This window comes from Lutra lutra, chromosome 3 (genome assembly GCF_902655055.1).
Source record: "Lutra lutra chromosome 3, mLutLut1.2, whole genome shotgun sequence".
Lineage (NCBI taxonomy): Eukaryota > Metazoa > Chordata > Mammalia > Carnivora > Mustelidae > Lutra > Lutra lutra.
The window spans coordinates 140,879,066-140,897,784 of NC_062280.1; the positions used below are offsets into that span (position 1 = coordinate 140,879,066).

The 18,719-nt window shown below is 35.9% G+C and overlaps 1 protein-coding gene across 5 annotated transcripts in view; it reads right to left on the minus strand.

Moving 5' to 3' along the window:
• Nucleotides 1-18,719, minus strand: part of FNDC3A (fibronectin type III domain containing 3A) — a 180,232-nt gene that overhangs the window by 58,230 nt on the left and 103,283 nt on the right. For 4 of the 5 annotated variants that reach the window (XM_047723391.1, XM_047723392.1, XM_047723395.1 and 1 more), the window contains 3 exons: nucleotides 11,740-11,977; nucleotides 7,404-7,673; nucleotides 5,363-5,421 (listed from right to left, as the gene is read on the minus strand). In XM_047723391.1, the coding sequence (XP_047579347.1) occupies nucleotides 5,363-5,421; nucleotides 7,404-7,673; nucleotides 11,740-11,977 (567 nt within the window). Of the gene's footprint in view, nucleotides 1-5,362; nucleotides 5,422-7,403; nucleotides 7,674-11,739; nucleotides 11,978-18,629; nucleotides 18,718-18,719 lie in introns of those variants that run through there. The other variant, XM_047723394.1, reaches the window with a different exon arrangement.

The window sequence follows — 18,719 nt, forward strand, 5'->3', positions numbered from 1 at the left end:
TCTCACCTACAAGAGTGGCTGAGTGAGATGATTTATTTACCATAACTAATCAAATATAATATTTTTAAAAAGGCCTTCATTTTGGAATAAATCTAAATTTACAGAAAAGTTGGGAAGATAGTAAGTATACAGAGTGCTTGTATACCCAGCTTCCTCTATTAGTATCTTACATAATAATGTAATTTTGTGAAAACTAAGAAATTAACATTGGTAGAATACTATCAGCAAAATTTCTAACTAATCTATACTTCTAACATTTTGCTAAACAGACTTCCAGGATATATTGTTGAATTTAGAAAATATACTTAAAAGACAGACAGACACACTGCTAATTTCAACTTTTCTAGGAATCTGCTTTTACAGAAAAAGTCTTGATCCCAACTCAGTCTATTAAAATGGTATTTTATTACTTGCACATAAATGTTAAGGCACCAAAAAAGGAGTAATTACATTGGGGTTGCTGTGGAAAACTTCAAGAGAAATGAACTTTAAATAAAATTTTAAAGGATTTGGTTTGGGATATAATTTGGTAGAAGAAGAAATGGGTGATTATTATAGGAACGAGTAATTTGTTTTCCTAAGTTTATACTTATAACCTGGTGTCCAAAGAACATGTATGAGTGTGTATTTTGAAAAGCGCTCTAGTAATTTCACTCCCATTGGAACCACAGATTCAGGGGAAAAGAGAAACACAAAGGACCATTAAGAAGATCACAAAGGAAAGAGGAAGACAGTCAAGTCTTGAAAACAAGAGTAATGGTTTTAAGACAGTAAGTGAGGGACAGTGTCAAACAGTGCTGGGAAGCCAAGGAGAAAAATGCAATCTGAACAATGCGTAAAAATGCTGTATCTAGTGCCGGTTTCAAAGGATTATTAAAGGGTTGTAAAGAAAAGGGAGGTGGACTTCAATAAAGCTACAGTGGAATTCCTGTGTAAAGATGTAGTACCTCTGTGTGTATGTGGGAAGCTGGGGAAGAGTGGATCCTAGAAATTCGAAGTAAAAGAACTGCTAAAGCTTGGATTACAGTTTGGCATTAAAGATAAAGAGGAAATGTGGGGCACCTGGGTGGCTCAGTGGCTTAAGCCTCTGCCTTCAGCTCAGGTCATGATCTCAGGGTCCTGGGATCGAGCCCCACATCAGGCTCTCTGCCTGCTTCTCCCTCTCTCTCTGCCTGCCTCTCTGTCTACTGATTTATCTCTCTGTCAAATAAATAAATAAAATCTTTAAAATAAAAAAAAGATAAAGAGGAAATGTAAGGTGATATTGATATTGTGATCAGGAAAACTTGGGAGAGGTATGTGATAACTGATGGATATACTGAAAGGAAACAGAGAACAAAAGTGATCTATTTAATTCAATTCCTTTTTCGTTTTGAGAAACAATGGAGAAAATAACTTAGAAAAGATTAAGAAACTGATTTTCTATATAAAGTTCTAGTTGTTAGCAAAACATACAAATTTGGATATTCTTTTTTTCCCCAATTTTTTTTTTTAAAGTAAGCTCTATGGCCAATGAATGTGGGCTTGAGCTCATGACCCCAAGATTGAGTTGCATCCAGGCGACCATGAACTTGGAACATTCTTTAGGATGCCTTAGGAGATGTGGTTCTAAAGAAAGTGGTGAATAATGAGGGTAGAAAATACAGTTTGGAAATCATCTGAAATGAGTCTTTATTTGTATGCTTACTTCAGAAATAAAATTTGCCTTTTTTTTTGTTTGTTTTTGTTCCTCAAATGTGTTATGTTTAGTACTTTTCAAATGTTGGTGTCTGCAATACTGAATACTGTCCCCACACTAACCCTCACAGTCCACAATGCTCAATCACTACTTTTTCTTTAAATTTCAGTTCACCGGGGCACCTGGGTGGCTTAGTTGTTAAGCGTCTGCCTTTGGCTCAGGTCATGATCCCAGGGTCCTGGGATAGAGCCCCACATCACGCTCCCTGCTCTGCAGGAAGCCTGCTTCTCCCTCTCCCACTCTCCCTGCTTGTGTTCCCTTATTTACTTTCTCTCTCTCTCTCTGTCAAATAAATAAATAAATAATCTTATAAAAAATAAATTTCAGTTCATCATCCTTCCTTAGTGAAATATCTTTTAACATCCTGTCAAGGCCTAGTTCCCCTATTATTATATATTCTTATAGCACTATATCTGTTCTGACACTCCACAGATATAATCTTACATTTATTGCATGACTTAATCTACTAACCAAAGTTCTGAAAGCAGGGGCCATGCCTATCTATTTCCAGCATTCAGCACAGCATATGGCATTTTATTAGTGGTCAAATATTTACAGAGTAAGTGATACATTTAGTTTGGTGCTCTAAATGAACAAGAGCATGCAAAAACAACTACACACACACACACACACACACACAGATACGCACACACACCCCTAACCTATACTTCACAGCTCACAGGTAATTTAGTAAAGATAGAAACAAAATGAACAAAAAAAAAGCAAAACCAAACCAACAACATGACTTTTTTCTATGACACAAGACTTACTTTACAAAATTATGTCTTCCTTATAATACTGGGCAAGAAAATCTTTAAAAGAACTGTTTTAAGATTTATGGCCTGAAAAATAATGCTTTTGATATTATAGACTGTAACAAGTAAATGCTGCTAGTATTAACTATTATTTCATTCAAATACCAATTCTATTAAGGCTTGAAAATTCTTTTTATTAATCTAGTGATATACATTTGGACAGACATAGATTTTGGAAAGCTATTGACTGAATTTCTTATCAAACCTGGTCTTGCTTCAGTTTACTCATCTGTAAGATAGGGAAAAGAGTACACAAAAGGTTGTTCTAGAAATTAAATAATGCATATGTTTTCAAAGTACCCTGAACAGAGTCTGACACTAAGTAAACTTGTATTAGCTATTATTATGAAATAATTCTGTGTAGGTTTACATTAATTTACATGTATAAGCTTAATTTTTTCAGAGACCTCAGATTAGAACGGAAGAAAACTAGAGCATCCAAATCTATTTAGGGTTGTCCGAAAAAGTAGGACCATAATACTTATTAGATAGACTTATTAGGTAAGTGACTAGCTTATTTCAATTTCCTAACATGGTATAAAATTAAAGATAAGCTTTTGTGGAGAGGGTAGTAAGAGAGTAACAACAACTTTTCTAATTTGTTTCCATACAAGAATAAAGCAAAGTATTTTTTTTGTAACTTAGCACAAGATATTTTACCATGGATTTTTTTTTTTTTTTTTGCAGGGAAGAGATAGAAGGTTTTGTTTTGTAAATCAAGAAATATTTTTATCAATGTTTAATAAATGGGCTTATCCTGCCCGAGAAAGCCCTGTCATCTGCTTCCACTGTATTTTATACTTCTCCTTCCTCCACTGCACTATGTTCCAATAAACATAGTCTATTGGGTCTATCTGGCAAACTTGCCAGGATTATTCCTGCTTTCCCTCTTCCACTCCTTCCAACTTTTTCAACTTTTCTAACCCTTCAGAGGCTCAGAGAAGGTTTTCCTGATTGCTGTATTTAATGTAATTCCCCTCTCCTCAATAATGCATCACATTACCCTATTTCTGTAAAAGCTGTTTTTACTATTACATCTGATTTGGTTTATATTTGCTTTTTATTTATTGACATATAATAGGATCTCAATAAGTATTTTGATTGGTTGTCATTATGGCAATACTGTGACTGAATGAATGAGCAACTATGCAGCTCTTGAAAGAATAATGACACAGATTGCTAAGGCACAGCACAATGAAAAAAGCCTGCCACAGAACAAAAGGGTACAGTATGATCCCTTTTTCATAAAAAGACAATAGAAAAATTATATTCCAATGGACGAACACATACAAATAAAGTGAAATTGGAAATCCAAACTGTTAGGTAGGACTAAATCAGAGGAGTGGGTAACAGGAATTTATTTCTACTCCCTATATGCGTGTATTACTTACATATTTCACCATAAAGGAGTTCACACATAACTAATAAAATAAAAATTTAATCTTAATTACTGGCACATCTATTAGCTTACTTTTAAAATGGAGTGAAGTTACAGCTCCTAAAGCAGAGAAAGAAAAATGGTTATCTGAGTAACTGCGATATTTTGGTTTTTCCTTCTAGTTTTTTTCCTTTTTCTAAAGTCTTTCCTTAAGTGGCCGGTTAGCTCAGTTGGTTAGAGCGTGGTGCTGATAAAGTCTTTCCTTTATAAGACTGTAATCATGGTATCTAAATAATTTGATCACTAGCACTGTTCCCTACAATAGCATCTTTGAATGTTTTTGGTCTTCAAAAATCATATTTTTAAATGATTAAAATATTCTGTCTGTAAAAATATAATTTATGAATTCTTTGTTTTATTTTTATTAATATTAGTGCTGCAAAAAACATTTTTTGTTTGTGTAGCTTTTTATTAAGACATGAGACCTCATGGTTTCAGAGAAGTTTAATTTTGATTACTAGTAAAAAACACTTTGGGGTCTTAATGGGTTTAAAAAAGTTCAATTTGTATGAGTTCTTAAAATTAATCTCTTGTTAAATCTGATGCAAGTATTTTTCCTATTAAGATCTTAGCCTTTATGTAGGTTATTTAAAAAATAAGCAGAAAATTTTATGTAGCCAGGTTTGCTGCCTGCCTTTTGCTGATTTTATTTCTTCTATTACATGTACACTTATACAAAGGGTTGGGAAATACAAACCTCTTCTATAGTAACTCTTTTTGCATCTGGAGTTAACTGAATATATTTTTTATGGAAATCATATAGATGGATTTTTAAAAAACTGATAATCAGTTGTACCCACAGTATTTATTATATCTTTGTTTGTTCCAATGATTTTCAATGCCATTCAGCATACATTAAATCCTAGTTTAAAAAATGAACTGAATATTTTGTTTCACTAAAAACAATTCTTTCTTACGTTAGATCTACAGTGATCCATTATCGATATCATATTTTTACAGTTTTTCTTTTCTTTTCTTTCTTCTTATTTATTTATTTATTTATTTTTTAAAGATTTTATTTATTTATTTGACAGAGAGAGATTGCAGGTATGCAGACAGAGGAGGAAGCAGGCTCCCTGTGGAGCAGAGAGCCAGATGCAGGGCTCGAGCCCAGGACCTGAGCCAAAGGCAGAGGCTTTAACCCACTGAGCCACCCAGGTGCCCCTCTTTTTTTTAATTTAAGTAATCTCCACACTCATGTGGGGCTTGAATTTACGACCACAAGATTAAAGAGTCATGTGTTCTTCCGACTGAGCCAGTCTGGTGCCCCTGATATAATTAAGTTTTAAGCAAGGCCTGAACTAGAATACACCAAAATCCTACGTGAATACTACTTAATATAAATGTTAAGAAAATACATGCAATACTTACCACTGGCTTGACAATGTTGGAAAGAAGTGCTTCAAAAGCTTTAGTTTCTTCATCTTTTTCTAAAAGAGAAAGAAAAAAAAGATTATTTAAAAAATGAACTTAAATATAATCATCCCTCTCTTTCCACAATATGTCTTCTGAAACTATGTTGGTAATCTGAGATTTTTATTTCCTAATTTTTACTTTAGTTCATATTCAGCAGTTTGTAGTTCTTCAAGATTCTTCTGCTTTAGTTTCTATTTCCATTTTAACTGTGATCCCTAATTATAATGCCACTATATATATCTGAACCAGTCACTAAGTTTTTCTTATACAAAGTATATTTTTATTCACAGCTGTAAAAAATACTCTCCAGAATTCTCATTCCCCAATCTCCTACCTCTTAACAGTTAACAAGTTAAATGAGTAGTTCTTTCTTCCCTCCCCACCTTTTTTTTTTTTTAAAGATTTATTTATTTGAGAGAGAGAGAGTGAACACATGGGGTAGGGTTTAAGAGGCAGACAGAATCTTCAGCAGACTCCTCGCTGAGTGTGGAGCCTGACGTGGGGCTTGATCCCATGATCCCAAGGTCATGACTTGAGCTAAAACCAAGAGTTGGAAGAGTTGGACACTCAGCTGACTGAGCCACCCAAATACCCAAGTATTTGTGTCTTGGCAGGTTTTTTTTTTCTTTTTTTTTTTTAAAGATTTTATTTATTTATTTGACAGAGATCACAAGTAGGCAGAGAGGCAGGCAGAGAGAGAGGGAAGCAGTCTCCCCGCTGAGCAGAGAGCCCGATGCGGGGCTTGATCCCAGGACCCTGAGATCATGACCTGAGCCGAAGGCAGAGGCTTTAACCCACTGAGCCACCCAGGCGCCCCGTGTCTTGGCAGGTCTTAACTGTTGTTCCCAAAATAAGAATGTAATTGACTTGACTATAACTTATATTCAAACCGATAAATCTGTAACTTTATCTTAAGTCCTGTAAAATATCAGTACTGAAAAAGATTCATCAGAAGGTCTCAAAAGTATGGGAGAACATTTGTTAATATAAAGGTTAATGGGCGCCTGGGTGGCTCAGATGGTTAAGCATCTGCCTTTGGCTCAGGTCATGATCCCAGGGTCCTGGGATTGAGTCCCACATCTAGCTCCCTGCTCAGCGGGGTGTCTGCTTCTCACTCCTCCTCTGCTCCTACTGCTTGTGCTCTCTCAAATTCTCAGTCAATAAAAATAAAATCTTTAATATAAACGTTAATGTACTAACCATGAAGCTATTAAAGCATTAAAATGTATTGGTGGGGAATGGAAATTATAAAGAAAAGGAAGTAGTGCTCAGAGTTCATATGGTAGAAGTCACAGGTTAGGGGAAAGGTCCAGGGAAATAAGGGGATTTTAAGAAAAAAGAACTTCTGAAGAAAGCAATGAAGAATACTCATTCCTATAGAGTATACAGATCAATTAGTGAATGACATAATGAGTTGCTCTCAGGGACTATAAATAAAGAAGTTAGCAGAAATAAAGAGTTTTGATGAAAACCAGCAGAGCCATGTCAAAGGGACCAGAAAAAAAAAGAAAATGAATCCGGATGAACTTTACCAGGGTTTTTCTTTCAACGAATTTCTCTTAGGTAGTAAAATCTGCCATTTAGGTGAAATTACTAATTGAGCTTTCAAAAATTGTAAAAAGAAGTACCCTGGTAACAATTTAGGTTCTAAAACTTCTCACATTTAGGAAGGGTTGTTAAAAACAGTTTATCGGGGCGCCTGGGTGGCTCAGTGGGTTAAGCCGCTGCCTTCGGCTCAGGTCATGATCTCAGGGTCCTGGGATCGAGTCCCGCATCGGGCTCTCTGCTCAACGGGGGGCCTGCTTCCCTCTCTCTCTCTCTCTGCCTGCCTCTCTGTCTACTTGTGATCTCTCTCTGTCAAATAAACAAATAAAATATTAAAAAAAAAAAACAGTTTATCTGGAGCATGATGAAATAATTGAAAGAATATCCTTATAGTTGATTAAATAATGATGAAAAGTACCAACAGGAATAGATGAGTATTTTAAATAGTTACCTTCTATTTCTGTATCAATTTGTGCACCACCTTTCCCTTTTCCTGACTTATTCTTTGCTGATCCTACGTTTACACCACTAGCATTCTGCCCTTTTGTAAGCCCGTTATGTTCATTTATGGGAGAAGGGCATTTCTGGGGTGAAGATGGTGGACTGCTCATTTTATCTTTCTGTGTTCCTTGGCGATCCTTTAATTTTTTCTGCAAACGTTCATATGTTTTACTAGATCTTTCATCTCTAAAGTTGGACCTTCCATGTGTAGAGTGGGCATCTAGGAAGAAATAAAAACATTTTAAAACATTATTTACTCCAAATACATTTATGACATAAGAAAGGAATGGGAAATAAATCTATTCTATTGCATAAAAACTATTATAAAATATTTCAAAGAATAATTCTGCAAAACAAAGCTATTTCTGTTTCTCCATCTACTGACAGAACCAAATTTTTTATTATAATTATATATACCAAATACATTTACAGAGACATTGCTTTTCTTCATCTTTTTCCAATTAACTCTTAACCTCCACAGAAGCAGCTGATTACAACATCATTAAGTTATGATAATCATAATTGAGTTAAGAACTGAAATGAACTGTGCACAGTTCTTTTTCTTTTACTCTTTTGTAATCATCACTTTTAGCATCTCTTTCAATTTCAAACATATAAAGGAGGTAAAGAGAAAACCACCACCTGCCTAAATTCTCTTATGACTCAACAAAACAAAACAAAACAGCCCACAAAAAACCAAACTGGATCATCACTGAAAAATAGTTATAGGAGTTAATAAAAAGAAATAAGTAGGATTGTTTACTAAGAACAGAGTCTAGGTACAAAACACTGCATCTCTGGATATCAAAAACTCAACGTTGTGATTTAGAAGAATGTATTTATTCTAATTTAAAAGTCACACAGCACTATAATAAAATCAATACACTTCATAAATACCGTTACCTGTCCCAGAGTTTATTTTAAATTTAAAATCTGTAATGAGAAAAATATTTTTTAAAAAGCCTAAAAAATCTCAATAAAGTTTTAACTTATCAGTGTTTTAAGAAAATTAATACAATATTTTTGAAATAGTACTAGAAGGATATGTACAATAATACTAGAATAAAAAACAGAGGAATTTGAGTATCTACATATAGAAGAATGAGTCTGGACGCCTACCTCACACCATATACAAAAATTAAGATAAACCAAACACCTAAATGTAGGAGGTAAGACTATTAAGTTCATAGAAGGAAACACAGGTGTCAATTTATATGGCTTTGGTTTAGGTAATAGTTTCTTAGGACCAAAAGCATAAGCTATCCAAGAAAAATCAGATTTCACCAAAATTTTTCTTTTCTGCATTAAAGGATACCATTGAGAAAGTAAAAAGACAACGTAAGAGAAAATATCTGTATATCATATATCTGCTAAGGGACTTGAATCCGTATTTTCTCAAAACTCTTACAACTTAACAATAAAAAGGCAAATAACCCAACTAAAAAAAATGGCTGCAGGATCTGAATAGACATCTCTCCAAAGAAGATACACAAATAGCTAATAAAGCTAATGAAAAGGTGTTCAACATCAGTAATGAGAAATAAGCACATCAAAACCACAATGAGACACAAGTTCACATTCACCATAATGGTTAGAATCAAAAGACAGTAACAAGTTTTAGCAAGGATATGGAGAATTTAGAACCCTCACATATTGCTTGTGGGAATGTAAAATGGTGCAGTCACTAGGGAAAACGGTTTTTATGCCTTTTCAGTAAGTTAAACATAGAATTACTATATAAGACAGCAATTCTAGTTTTAGCAATCTCTCAGGAGAATTGAAAACATGTCTACATAAAAACTTGTATACAACTGTCAAAGCATCATTATTCATTTTTCATAATGGATAAAAAGTAGAAACAACTCAAATGTCCATCAATTAATACATGGATAAACAAAATTATATCCCTATAATGTAATATTTTCAGCCATACAGAGGAATGGAGTACTGATTATGCTAAACTCTTGAACTAAGCCTTAAAAAAATAGCCCAAGTGAAAAAAAGCTAGACATAAAAGCCAACATATTGTATGAACATTTATATTAAATATATATATTGTGCATATATTTATATGAAGGAGCCAGAATCTCCTTTTCATGAAGGCTGCTCCTAGTTACAAAACTATCATTATTAGGATCTAGTAGTAGACACTTTGGCTTATAAACTCACACACAGTAGGATTCTTGTCTTTCATCACTGGATAGCTAGTTTTTAGATTTGTACCCCCTGTGGATTTGTATTTTTCACTTTCCTTCACAACACTGTGAATCATATCCAAGTATTCTAATATCCCCTTCTGAATAACAAAGGATTTTAACAACGTGAAATAGCAACAGTTATAACATCTAGCTTTTAAAAATAATTTTCTCAAATACCTTTTTAAAAATAAGTCATAATTAACAGTAAAGAAAATAGAAGGATGAGAGTGATTTGTAATATAAACTCTTGCTACTCAAGTTTTCACCGGGCCACTTCAATGAGCCTCACCTGGGAATCTGTCAGAGATGCAAAACCCAAACCCCATCCAGACCTACAGAATCAATGTGTTACTTGGGCAAGAGAAGTTTGAAAAATATATAAGATATATGACATAATATATATTTATTACTTACAGGCTGTGCTGTAGAATTAAAATTCTGTTTTAGAGTTATTCTATAAGTTTACTAAACATTAATGATAGGTACTGCTAAGAGAGAGTGATGGGTAAGACATTTAGTTGTTAGGAGATGCGTAGTCAAATAAGGGAGAAAGACATACGAATTAAAAAAAAAACCAAATTGTGTTAAGTTCTGTGAAAGAAACAGGTTTCAGTATGAGAGACTGATAAGGTCACAGAGGATCTCTCTGAAAGTTGAAATCCAAAGGGAAAAAAAAGGAGCCTTCCACAGAAAAGGAAAAGAGTATTCCTGGCAGAGAGAACATCATGTGCAGGGCACTGAGGCAAAAAGAACTTGGAGGTTTTGAAAAACTGAAGGGGAGGGGGGTGGGACAAGTGGGACAAAGCAGTCAGAGGCCACAGGGGATGGCTTTGTGAAGGCCAGTACATTGTAAGCAAGGTCAATTTTGGCCTCCACGGTCATTCGGCAATGTCTGGAGATATTTTTAGTTGTCACAACTGGTTAAGGATGGGGGGGCGGTAGGAGTTGTATGCTATTGGCATCTGGTAGGGCATGGCTTCTCCTGAATATCCTACAATGCACAGTTTTGTATTGTGAAACACACACTTACCCATTCTCAAATATCAAGAGTGCAGACATGGAAAAATCCTGGTCTAGTAGAAGGTTCAGGATTTTATTCTAAATGTAATGAGAAGTTACTGAAATCTTTTAAATATGAGAATGGTTTGACTTATATTTTAAATAATTACTCAGGCTAAGCCTGGATGGCTGGGGGCAAGAATGACAGCAGAAAACTAACTGGAAGGCAGCTGCTGCTGCAGTTATTCTGACAAGAGCTAAGAGTGGACAAGATTTGAGTAGCAGTGGAAAAAAGTAGATAAAATTTGGAAACTTCTGAAAATAAAACTGATACCAACTGATGTGGGGGTTAAAGAAGGAAGAATAAATTTGATCATGTGGTTTTCACTTGAGCAAACTGAGTAGACAGTTCTACCATGTATCAAGATGAAGAGGACAGAAAAGCAGGCTACATAATTGAGATTTATGTTTCAGAAACAATGTAACTGATATGCATGAGGCATTTCAGTGGTTATTAAGAAGTCAGAGTTGAGGTTGTGGCTGGAGACACAAATGTGAGACCTGTCAGTATACAGATGGTATTTAAATACATAGGAAAGAATAAGATAATTATTTGGTGTATGTGTGGTTGTCTATTCTTCCCAGCAATTTATTAACTCCCTGGGGTCCATGGTTAGAGGTCTTGTTTCCTCCCCTACCTCTCTCCCCAGTCCTTTATAGAACCCAGCAACTTTGGTAAGTGGCATCACAACCTTAAATATTTAACAACAATATGATTGTTCCTAGCTGAAAATTTCCCTCAGAGTCTAGTTGGCAGAAGAGTGAAGAAAAGTTCTTGTTTGAACATGTCCCCACTAAATATTGCTGCACGATGTAAGTTATTTTTCCTCTTTGATTTTGTTTACTTTTTTGCCTTGAGGGATAATCATGAGGATGAAATACTTAACATAGTGCTTGGGTCAGAGAACATGATTGTGGTATTGTTACTGTTTGGTCAATTCTTTTATATAATAGGAGGAAAGCATCTATTACATATCCAAGTAAAGAGGAACTATCTCCACAAGACAGGAATATTTTTAGATGTCTTACCTACATCTCCATATACTTGTGAAGACTGATACTGTGGCAAATACTGTGTTGCCATGTCTCCAGCTCCAGTCACTGGTGAGTACATATGGCGTGGTGGAGGGGGCATCATGGTTGGGACAGGAATAAAACCAGGCAGAGGAGGATGTGGGGAACGGTGTATGACTGTGTGACTACCCGGATGAAACTCTGGTGCCTGAGGAACCACAACAACTCTTCGAACACCATTGTCTTCAATAACCTACAAAATGAACATTAAACATTTCTTGCATAAGATGTAAGCAATCTTTTGATATAGGTTAGAGTAAGAATTTTTATACCATTAGAAGTTAAATTAAGAAATTTTACAGAATATGAATTATTAAATACACTAAATACATATACGTAAGTACTGAGCAACATGAAGTAGTTTTTGTTATACAATGCAATATAAATCTTAAATCAATGATGAGATTAGCTAAATAATAATAAAAACAATGAGCCACAATATTAGGTATTTACTTTTGTGTTATGTGCATTTACTGATGCATTAAAAACGAAGGGAGATTCAAAGGAATTTTTGATTTTAACACAATGGGGGGGCGCCTGGGTGGCTCAGTCAGTTAAGCGGCTGCCTTGGGCTCAGGTCATATTCTCAAGAGTCCTGGGATTGAGCCCTGCAATATGTCTGGCTCCCTGCTCAGTGGGGAGTCTGCTTCTCCCCTCTCTCTGCCCCTTGCCCTGCTCCTGCACTCATGCTCTCGCTGTCTCTCAAATAAATAAATAGAATCTTAAAAAAAAACCGCACACACACAATAGGGTCAGGAATTAATTTGCTTCCCCATACTATGGATGGGGGTTGGGGGATATAAGCTATAGAAAGAACACACACTGTGAAGTAGAAATGGGGAAAAAACTGGATCCAGACTTCTAAGATCAACCATATATTGCATTTAGGAACAAAATTCTTACAAACATTACCTGGACAATTTTAACAGCTAAAGATCTTTTCAAGGAGACGAACACCTAATATATTAATTCCCAGTTAAGTATCTGTGGCTTTCAGTTTTAGAAGTTACACATCTTTAAAAGGTTTTTATTTTAATTCCAGTTGGTTAACATACAGTGTAGTATTATATTCTGGTGTAAAATAATAGTGTTTTAACACTTCCAGACAACATCCAATGCTCACTACAACACATGTACTCCTATCCCCACTACTTGTTTAACCCATCCCCCTTACCCACCTCCCCTATGGTAACCATCAGTATGTTCTCCATAATTATCTGTTTCTTGGTTTGTCTCTCTGTTCCTTTTTTCTATTTGCTCATTTGTTTAATTCCACATATGAGTGAAGGCATACAGCATTTGTCTTTCCTTGACTTATTTCACTCAGTATAATACTCTAGCTCCATCCACATCATTGCAAATGGCAAGATTTCATTCATTTTTATGGTTGGGTAATATTCCATTGTATACATATATAAAATCTTTTTGTCTCTCAGATCTAGGATTAGGATTCAGTTTGGGACAGAATAATAGTTAGGGTTAGGGACCATGTGAGGGTATGTGCTTAACCCTAACCCCTAACCTTAACCCTAAAATTATCCCTCTGGAGAGGTATCTGAACTGCATGGTAATAGGCACATACCCTCACACGGTCCCTAAACCTAACCGTTATTCTAGCCCTGAACTGAATCCTAGATATTATATATTTTTCAATAGGGGTTATACTGCAGAAAAGGAATTTTTTTTTTAAGATTTTATTTTTATTTGTCAGAGAGAGCTAGCGAGAGAGCGTGCACATAGGCAGACAGAGTGGCAGGCAGACGTAGAGGGAGAAGCAGGCTCCCTGCCAAGCAAGGAGCCCAATGTGGTTCTCAATCCGACACTGAGATCATGACCTGAGCCAAAAGCAGCCGCTTAACTGACTGAGCCACCTAGGCGTCCCAAGAAAAGGAATTCTCAAAATGACAGATTTATTCCCTTTCAATCTCACTGGAGCTGCCAGGACATACAGGAAAGCCCAATAGGATATAGGAGTTTATCTCAAAATTAGGAATCCCTCTATTAAAATAGGGTCCTTAAACTTTTAGACTTAAAAGATTACTCTCCAGGTATAATAAATGAATAATACCTTTCTCTTAAGGAAAAAGAAAATTATTAAAATATAAAGTGCTAACTTAGAGGCAAATCCTGCTATTTTCAGGAAGAACAAGTTTTACTATCCTTAAGAACAGCGAAATGTGGGGGTGCCCACCTGGCTCAGCTGGAAAAACATGCAACTCTTGATCTCGCAGTTGTAAGTTCAAGCCCCATATTGGGGATAGTGATTACAAAAATAAATAGACTTAAAAAAATGGAATAGCAAGTTTTGTATATAAACATATACATGCTTGGTAGGTATATTAGAAAACACACTTATTTAGGAACAGATAAGCCTAAATTACAAATCAATGATTATTGCTTTAGAAAGATTATGGTTACTATTAAACACCCCATTAAACTATCCTTACCTGTTGGGAGTATGAGACGAACTGTCTGTACTAGAAGACCAAATGAATTCAGTTTTTTATATACTAGCTCTAGAGCTATAATGTCTAATCCTTGCTTCCAGCAAAATAAATGCCTCATATTCTTCCTTTCTTCCCATTTAATTCAGTTCTGAATTCAAGCCTCAGACAAGTACATGTAATTGGCAGAAATGAAATATCTGGAGCCCTAGCTGGAGAAAGTCTGGAAACTATAGATTTTCAGCCTTTAACCCACAGAGGGGACATTAGAAGGAGTCTGGAATGGATTTTTAGCAAGCCAAACTACAGTGTCTGACACAACATACTACTTTCGTCTTTATCAACTCTCCAACTCACTAATCTTAAATGACTCCCATTTCTGATAAGATTATAGTCCATATTCTCTGACCTGGCCTTCAGTCTTGTTCCAACCTATCTTCTTAAATGTATTTTTTTCCTTTACCAAATCCTGAGCCCTTAACTCCAGCCAGGCTGGTATACTAAAGACCTGTCTTCATACAAACCTATACATTTCCATATCTTGGACTTCTGTTTATGACATCTTTCTTTTCACTTTGCCTCCCCTTAATATACAACTATGCAAATACCATCTATCCTTCCATATCTAGTTCTAACTTTACCTTCTCAGCTCATTTAAAAAAAGACAAAAACAGTGGTAATCTAGGTGAGAAAAAATGTTAGTGATGTCTTTGTGGGGGACACATACTAATAGAGGCAGTGAATACAAAAAGAAGAGTCAATTATTTAGCATGTTGCCAGCAGATAAGTATCATGGGGAAAAAAACAACAACAGGTGAGCGGGATCAGAAGCATTGTGGGAGTGTGACAGGTTGCAGTGTAAAACAGAGTGACTAGAATAGGCCTTACTGGCAAAATGAAATTTGAGCAGACTTAAAGTAACTGAATGAATTATCCATGTAAAAATCTGGAAGAGTGTTCTGGGCAGAGAAAACAGAACAAAGTCCCTAACAAATAAAAGTAGTTTTAGAAGGAAGCCAATGTGCCTGGTTCAGCATAAGGAAGAAGGGTAGGTAGAAGCAGATAAGGTCAAAGAGATAAAGGGAGTGGCCAGATCAGGAAGGACCATATGAGCTATCAATAAGCACCTAAACTTCAGCATTTACATCAGTGAAACGAGGAACCACCAAAGAGTTTTGGGCAGAAAAGTGAGGTCACTCGTTCCCAGCCAGGGATGATTTTGCCCCCTATCAGACATTTGGCAGTACCTAGGGACATTTTTGGTTGTCACAACTGGGAGTGGGTATTACCAGCATCTAGTGGGTAGAGAGGTCAGGGAAGTTGCTAGCTACCTACAACACAGAGGACAATTTCTTACAACAAAAATTACTGGGCCTAAAATGTCTGTAGTGCTGAGGTTGAGAAATCCTGACATAACCTTATACTTAATAGGATTACTTTGGTTGCTGAGTTGAGAACAGATTGTAACACAAGGGAACAACAACAACAACAGGAAAACCAGAAAGCTATAGTAGTATCTAGGCAAGAAATGGTGGTGGCTTGGACCATGGTGGTAAAAAGAGGTTCACATTCTCCATATATTTAAAAGTAGAACAAGATTAGCTGATGATGCCACTGGAGAAGTTAGAAAAAGAAGTTATGGAAGGCTGGTGTTCTATCAACTGTGAAGGGGGAAGGCTATAAGGCAGAATAAGTTATTTCAGGGGGAAAGACCTGAAGTTTTAGGTTTTAGACATGTGAATTTAGTTAAGTCTATAAGACATTTAAGTGGAAACGTTGAGTAGGCAGTTAGATATACTAGCTTGAAGTTCTGAAAAGATTGGAAAAGGACAACCAAGTAAAGTAGGAAGACTAAGAAGAGTGTGGAGTCTGGAAGTTCAGTAAAGCATATCAAGGAAGAAGGATCACCTTTGTCAAATACTGCTGAAAGGTCAAATAAGATGAAGATGAAGAACTGACCACTGGATTTAGCAATGTGGAAGTTATTGTGACTTTGATGAGAACAGTTTTGGTGTAATCATAGGGGCAAACCCTAACTGAAGTGGGTTTAGAGAGGAAAGTGGGGAGCAGAATTAGAGAGCTAAAAGCCCAATTTGGGCAAGTATTCCTGCAGAGGGGAATATGGAAATAAGGTGGTGGCTGGTAGCAGTGGAGTGAAGAAACTAAAAAATGTGTTGTTTTTTTGTGAGAACAATGACAATGCTGATAGAATGAGAACGACCCATCAGACAGTAAGAAATTGATGATGTAGAAGACAGAAAAATGCAGGCAAAAGGGAATGGGATCCAAGACTCTACTGGGGGGACTGGGTCTAGAGAGAAGCAGGAAAGTCTGTCTCCATTCTAGATGAAAAGGAAGAGTGGTGAGTTGACATGAGACGGCAAAGCACGTAACCCCAGATGCTGGTAGAGATTCTGGGGCTAAGGGTCTGTGGAAGGTTTCTTTTGATTGCTTTCCATGAACCCTATCCTGGGCACCACAATCTTAATGACTTCTCCTTCCTATCATTTCTATTACATTTATTCTGTATCACTTGTTAGGTATTTATAACACTGAGTATTTGTTAACTTTTAAAACGCATAGGTCTTACCCTACAACTTAACTCTTAAGTTCCTAAAGGGACATGTATTAACTTTTTAATCCTCATAACAATATTACAAATAGGTAGATTATCTCCATTTTTCAGATGGGGAAACTGAGGCATGCAGATGTTAAGTAACTTGCTAAGGTCACATAAGCAGCAAATGGAGGAGCTAATATTTGAACTCTTGCACTTTGGCTTTAATTCGATGTCTATCCACAGGTACCTGTTTCTCTAATGTCTTTTTAAAAAAAATTAATTTTATTTTTTCAGTGTTCCAAGATTCATTGTTTAATGTACCACACCCAGTGCTCCATGCAATATGTGCCCTCCTTAATACCCACCACCAGGTTCACCCATCCCCCCCATCCCTTCCCAAACCCTCAGTTTGTTTTCTCAGAGTCCACAGTCTCTCAGGGTTCATCTCCCCCTCCGATTTACCCCAATTCATTTCTCCTTTCCTTCACCTATGTCCTCCATGTTATTCCTTAAGTTCCACAAGTAAACGCAACTGTATGATAACTGACTTTCTCTGCTTGACTTATTTTGCTCAGCATAATCCTCTCCAGATTTTAGTGTCTTTTAAAATGTCACAACATAAGCAAGATCTCACTGGTTAAAAAGAAACAGCTAAATTATTTATGAAATTAAAACCACTTTTCTACTGAAAAAGAACATTTAAAATATAAAGATAAGCCAGGAGAAGGAAGAACAAGAAGTTATTTTTTATTAGGTACAGAGTTTCAGTTTTGCAAAAAATAGAGTTCTGTAGATGGATGGTAGTGAAGGTAGTGCAACAGTGAATACATTTAATGACACTAAACTGTACATTTAAAGTTACAATGGTAAATTTTTTGTTATGTATATTTTATCACAATTAAAAAAAAGAAAGCTAGGAAACATAAAAAAGAAAAAAAGAGCCAGATCAAGACCAAGAATGTGGAGAACTGTACCACTTCAAGTAACCTTCTGAGAAGCCAGGAGTGAGGCTGGGGGCCTCAAAACTATCCGCTAAGTCCAGTTGCCGACAAATGGTTAACCATGCAGACAATGAATTTTATACTAACAGGGTACACCAATGGTGATTATTAAAATAGAATCAGTAAGTTGTGAAAAGATAAAATTTAATCCAAATTAGTCTATGTTAAAAAAATTAAAACAAAGAGAAGACAGTAAAATAGAATTAATAGGGCTATCAGCATCGATCCAACTACCTAACCACATATGGCACACAATTTCTAACTAGGCAAAGCCCTGTTTTTTCCTTTACTAAACACAGACAGAATTAAAAGGGGCTACAAAAAGAGGAATTTGTGTTTATATTTTCTATTGTGTGTCTATTCTCCACCAGAATATACATTCCATGACAAATCTGTTCTGCTTCCTATTTTCTTCCCAACACCTGAAACAACTCCTAGCATAGGGCAGATGCTCAAAGAAAACTGCTGAATCAATGATACAACCAGTTATAAATGTATTCCATTAGTTCTACTAGAATGCCACATAATTTCCCCCCTTTTAACACCATATTATTAGAATTCTGTGATTTCCTCAATTCTTACAACCTTTGCTTCTGCCTAACTTTTAGCAACCTACTTATATGGCCTTACCCTAAACCCAACACTGTTCCCACTTTAAGCTACTAAATAATAATATAAGTATTTCTGGCCATTCATTCAACAGATATTTATTTTATATTTACAACTGTACATACACACACAATAATGCCCATGTCTTTTGGCAGCATTACTGCTGCCGAAATTTTGACAGAAAAGACTGAGATCAGACTGGTACGTAGAATCTCTGAAAAACATACTGACCTCATTGCTGTGTGCTGACATAAAGGCAAAGTGAAATACAAAGTCTAGCTCAAAGGAGTAATCTCAGACTTTTCCTGAAGGTGATATAGC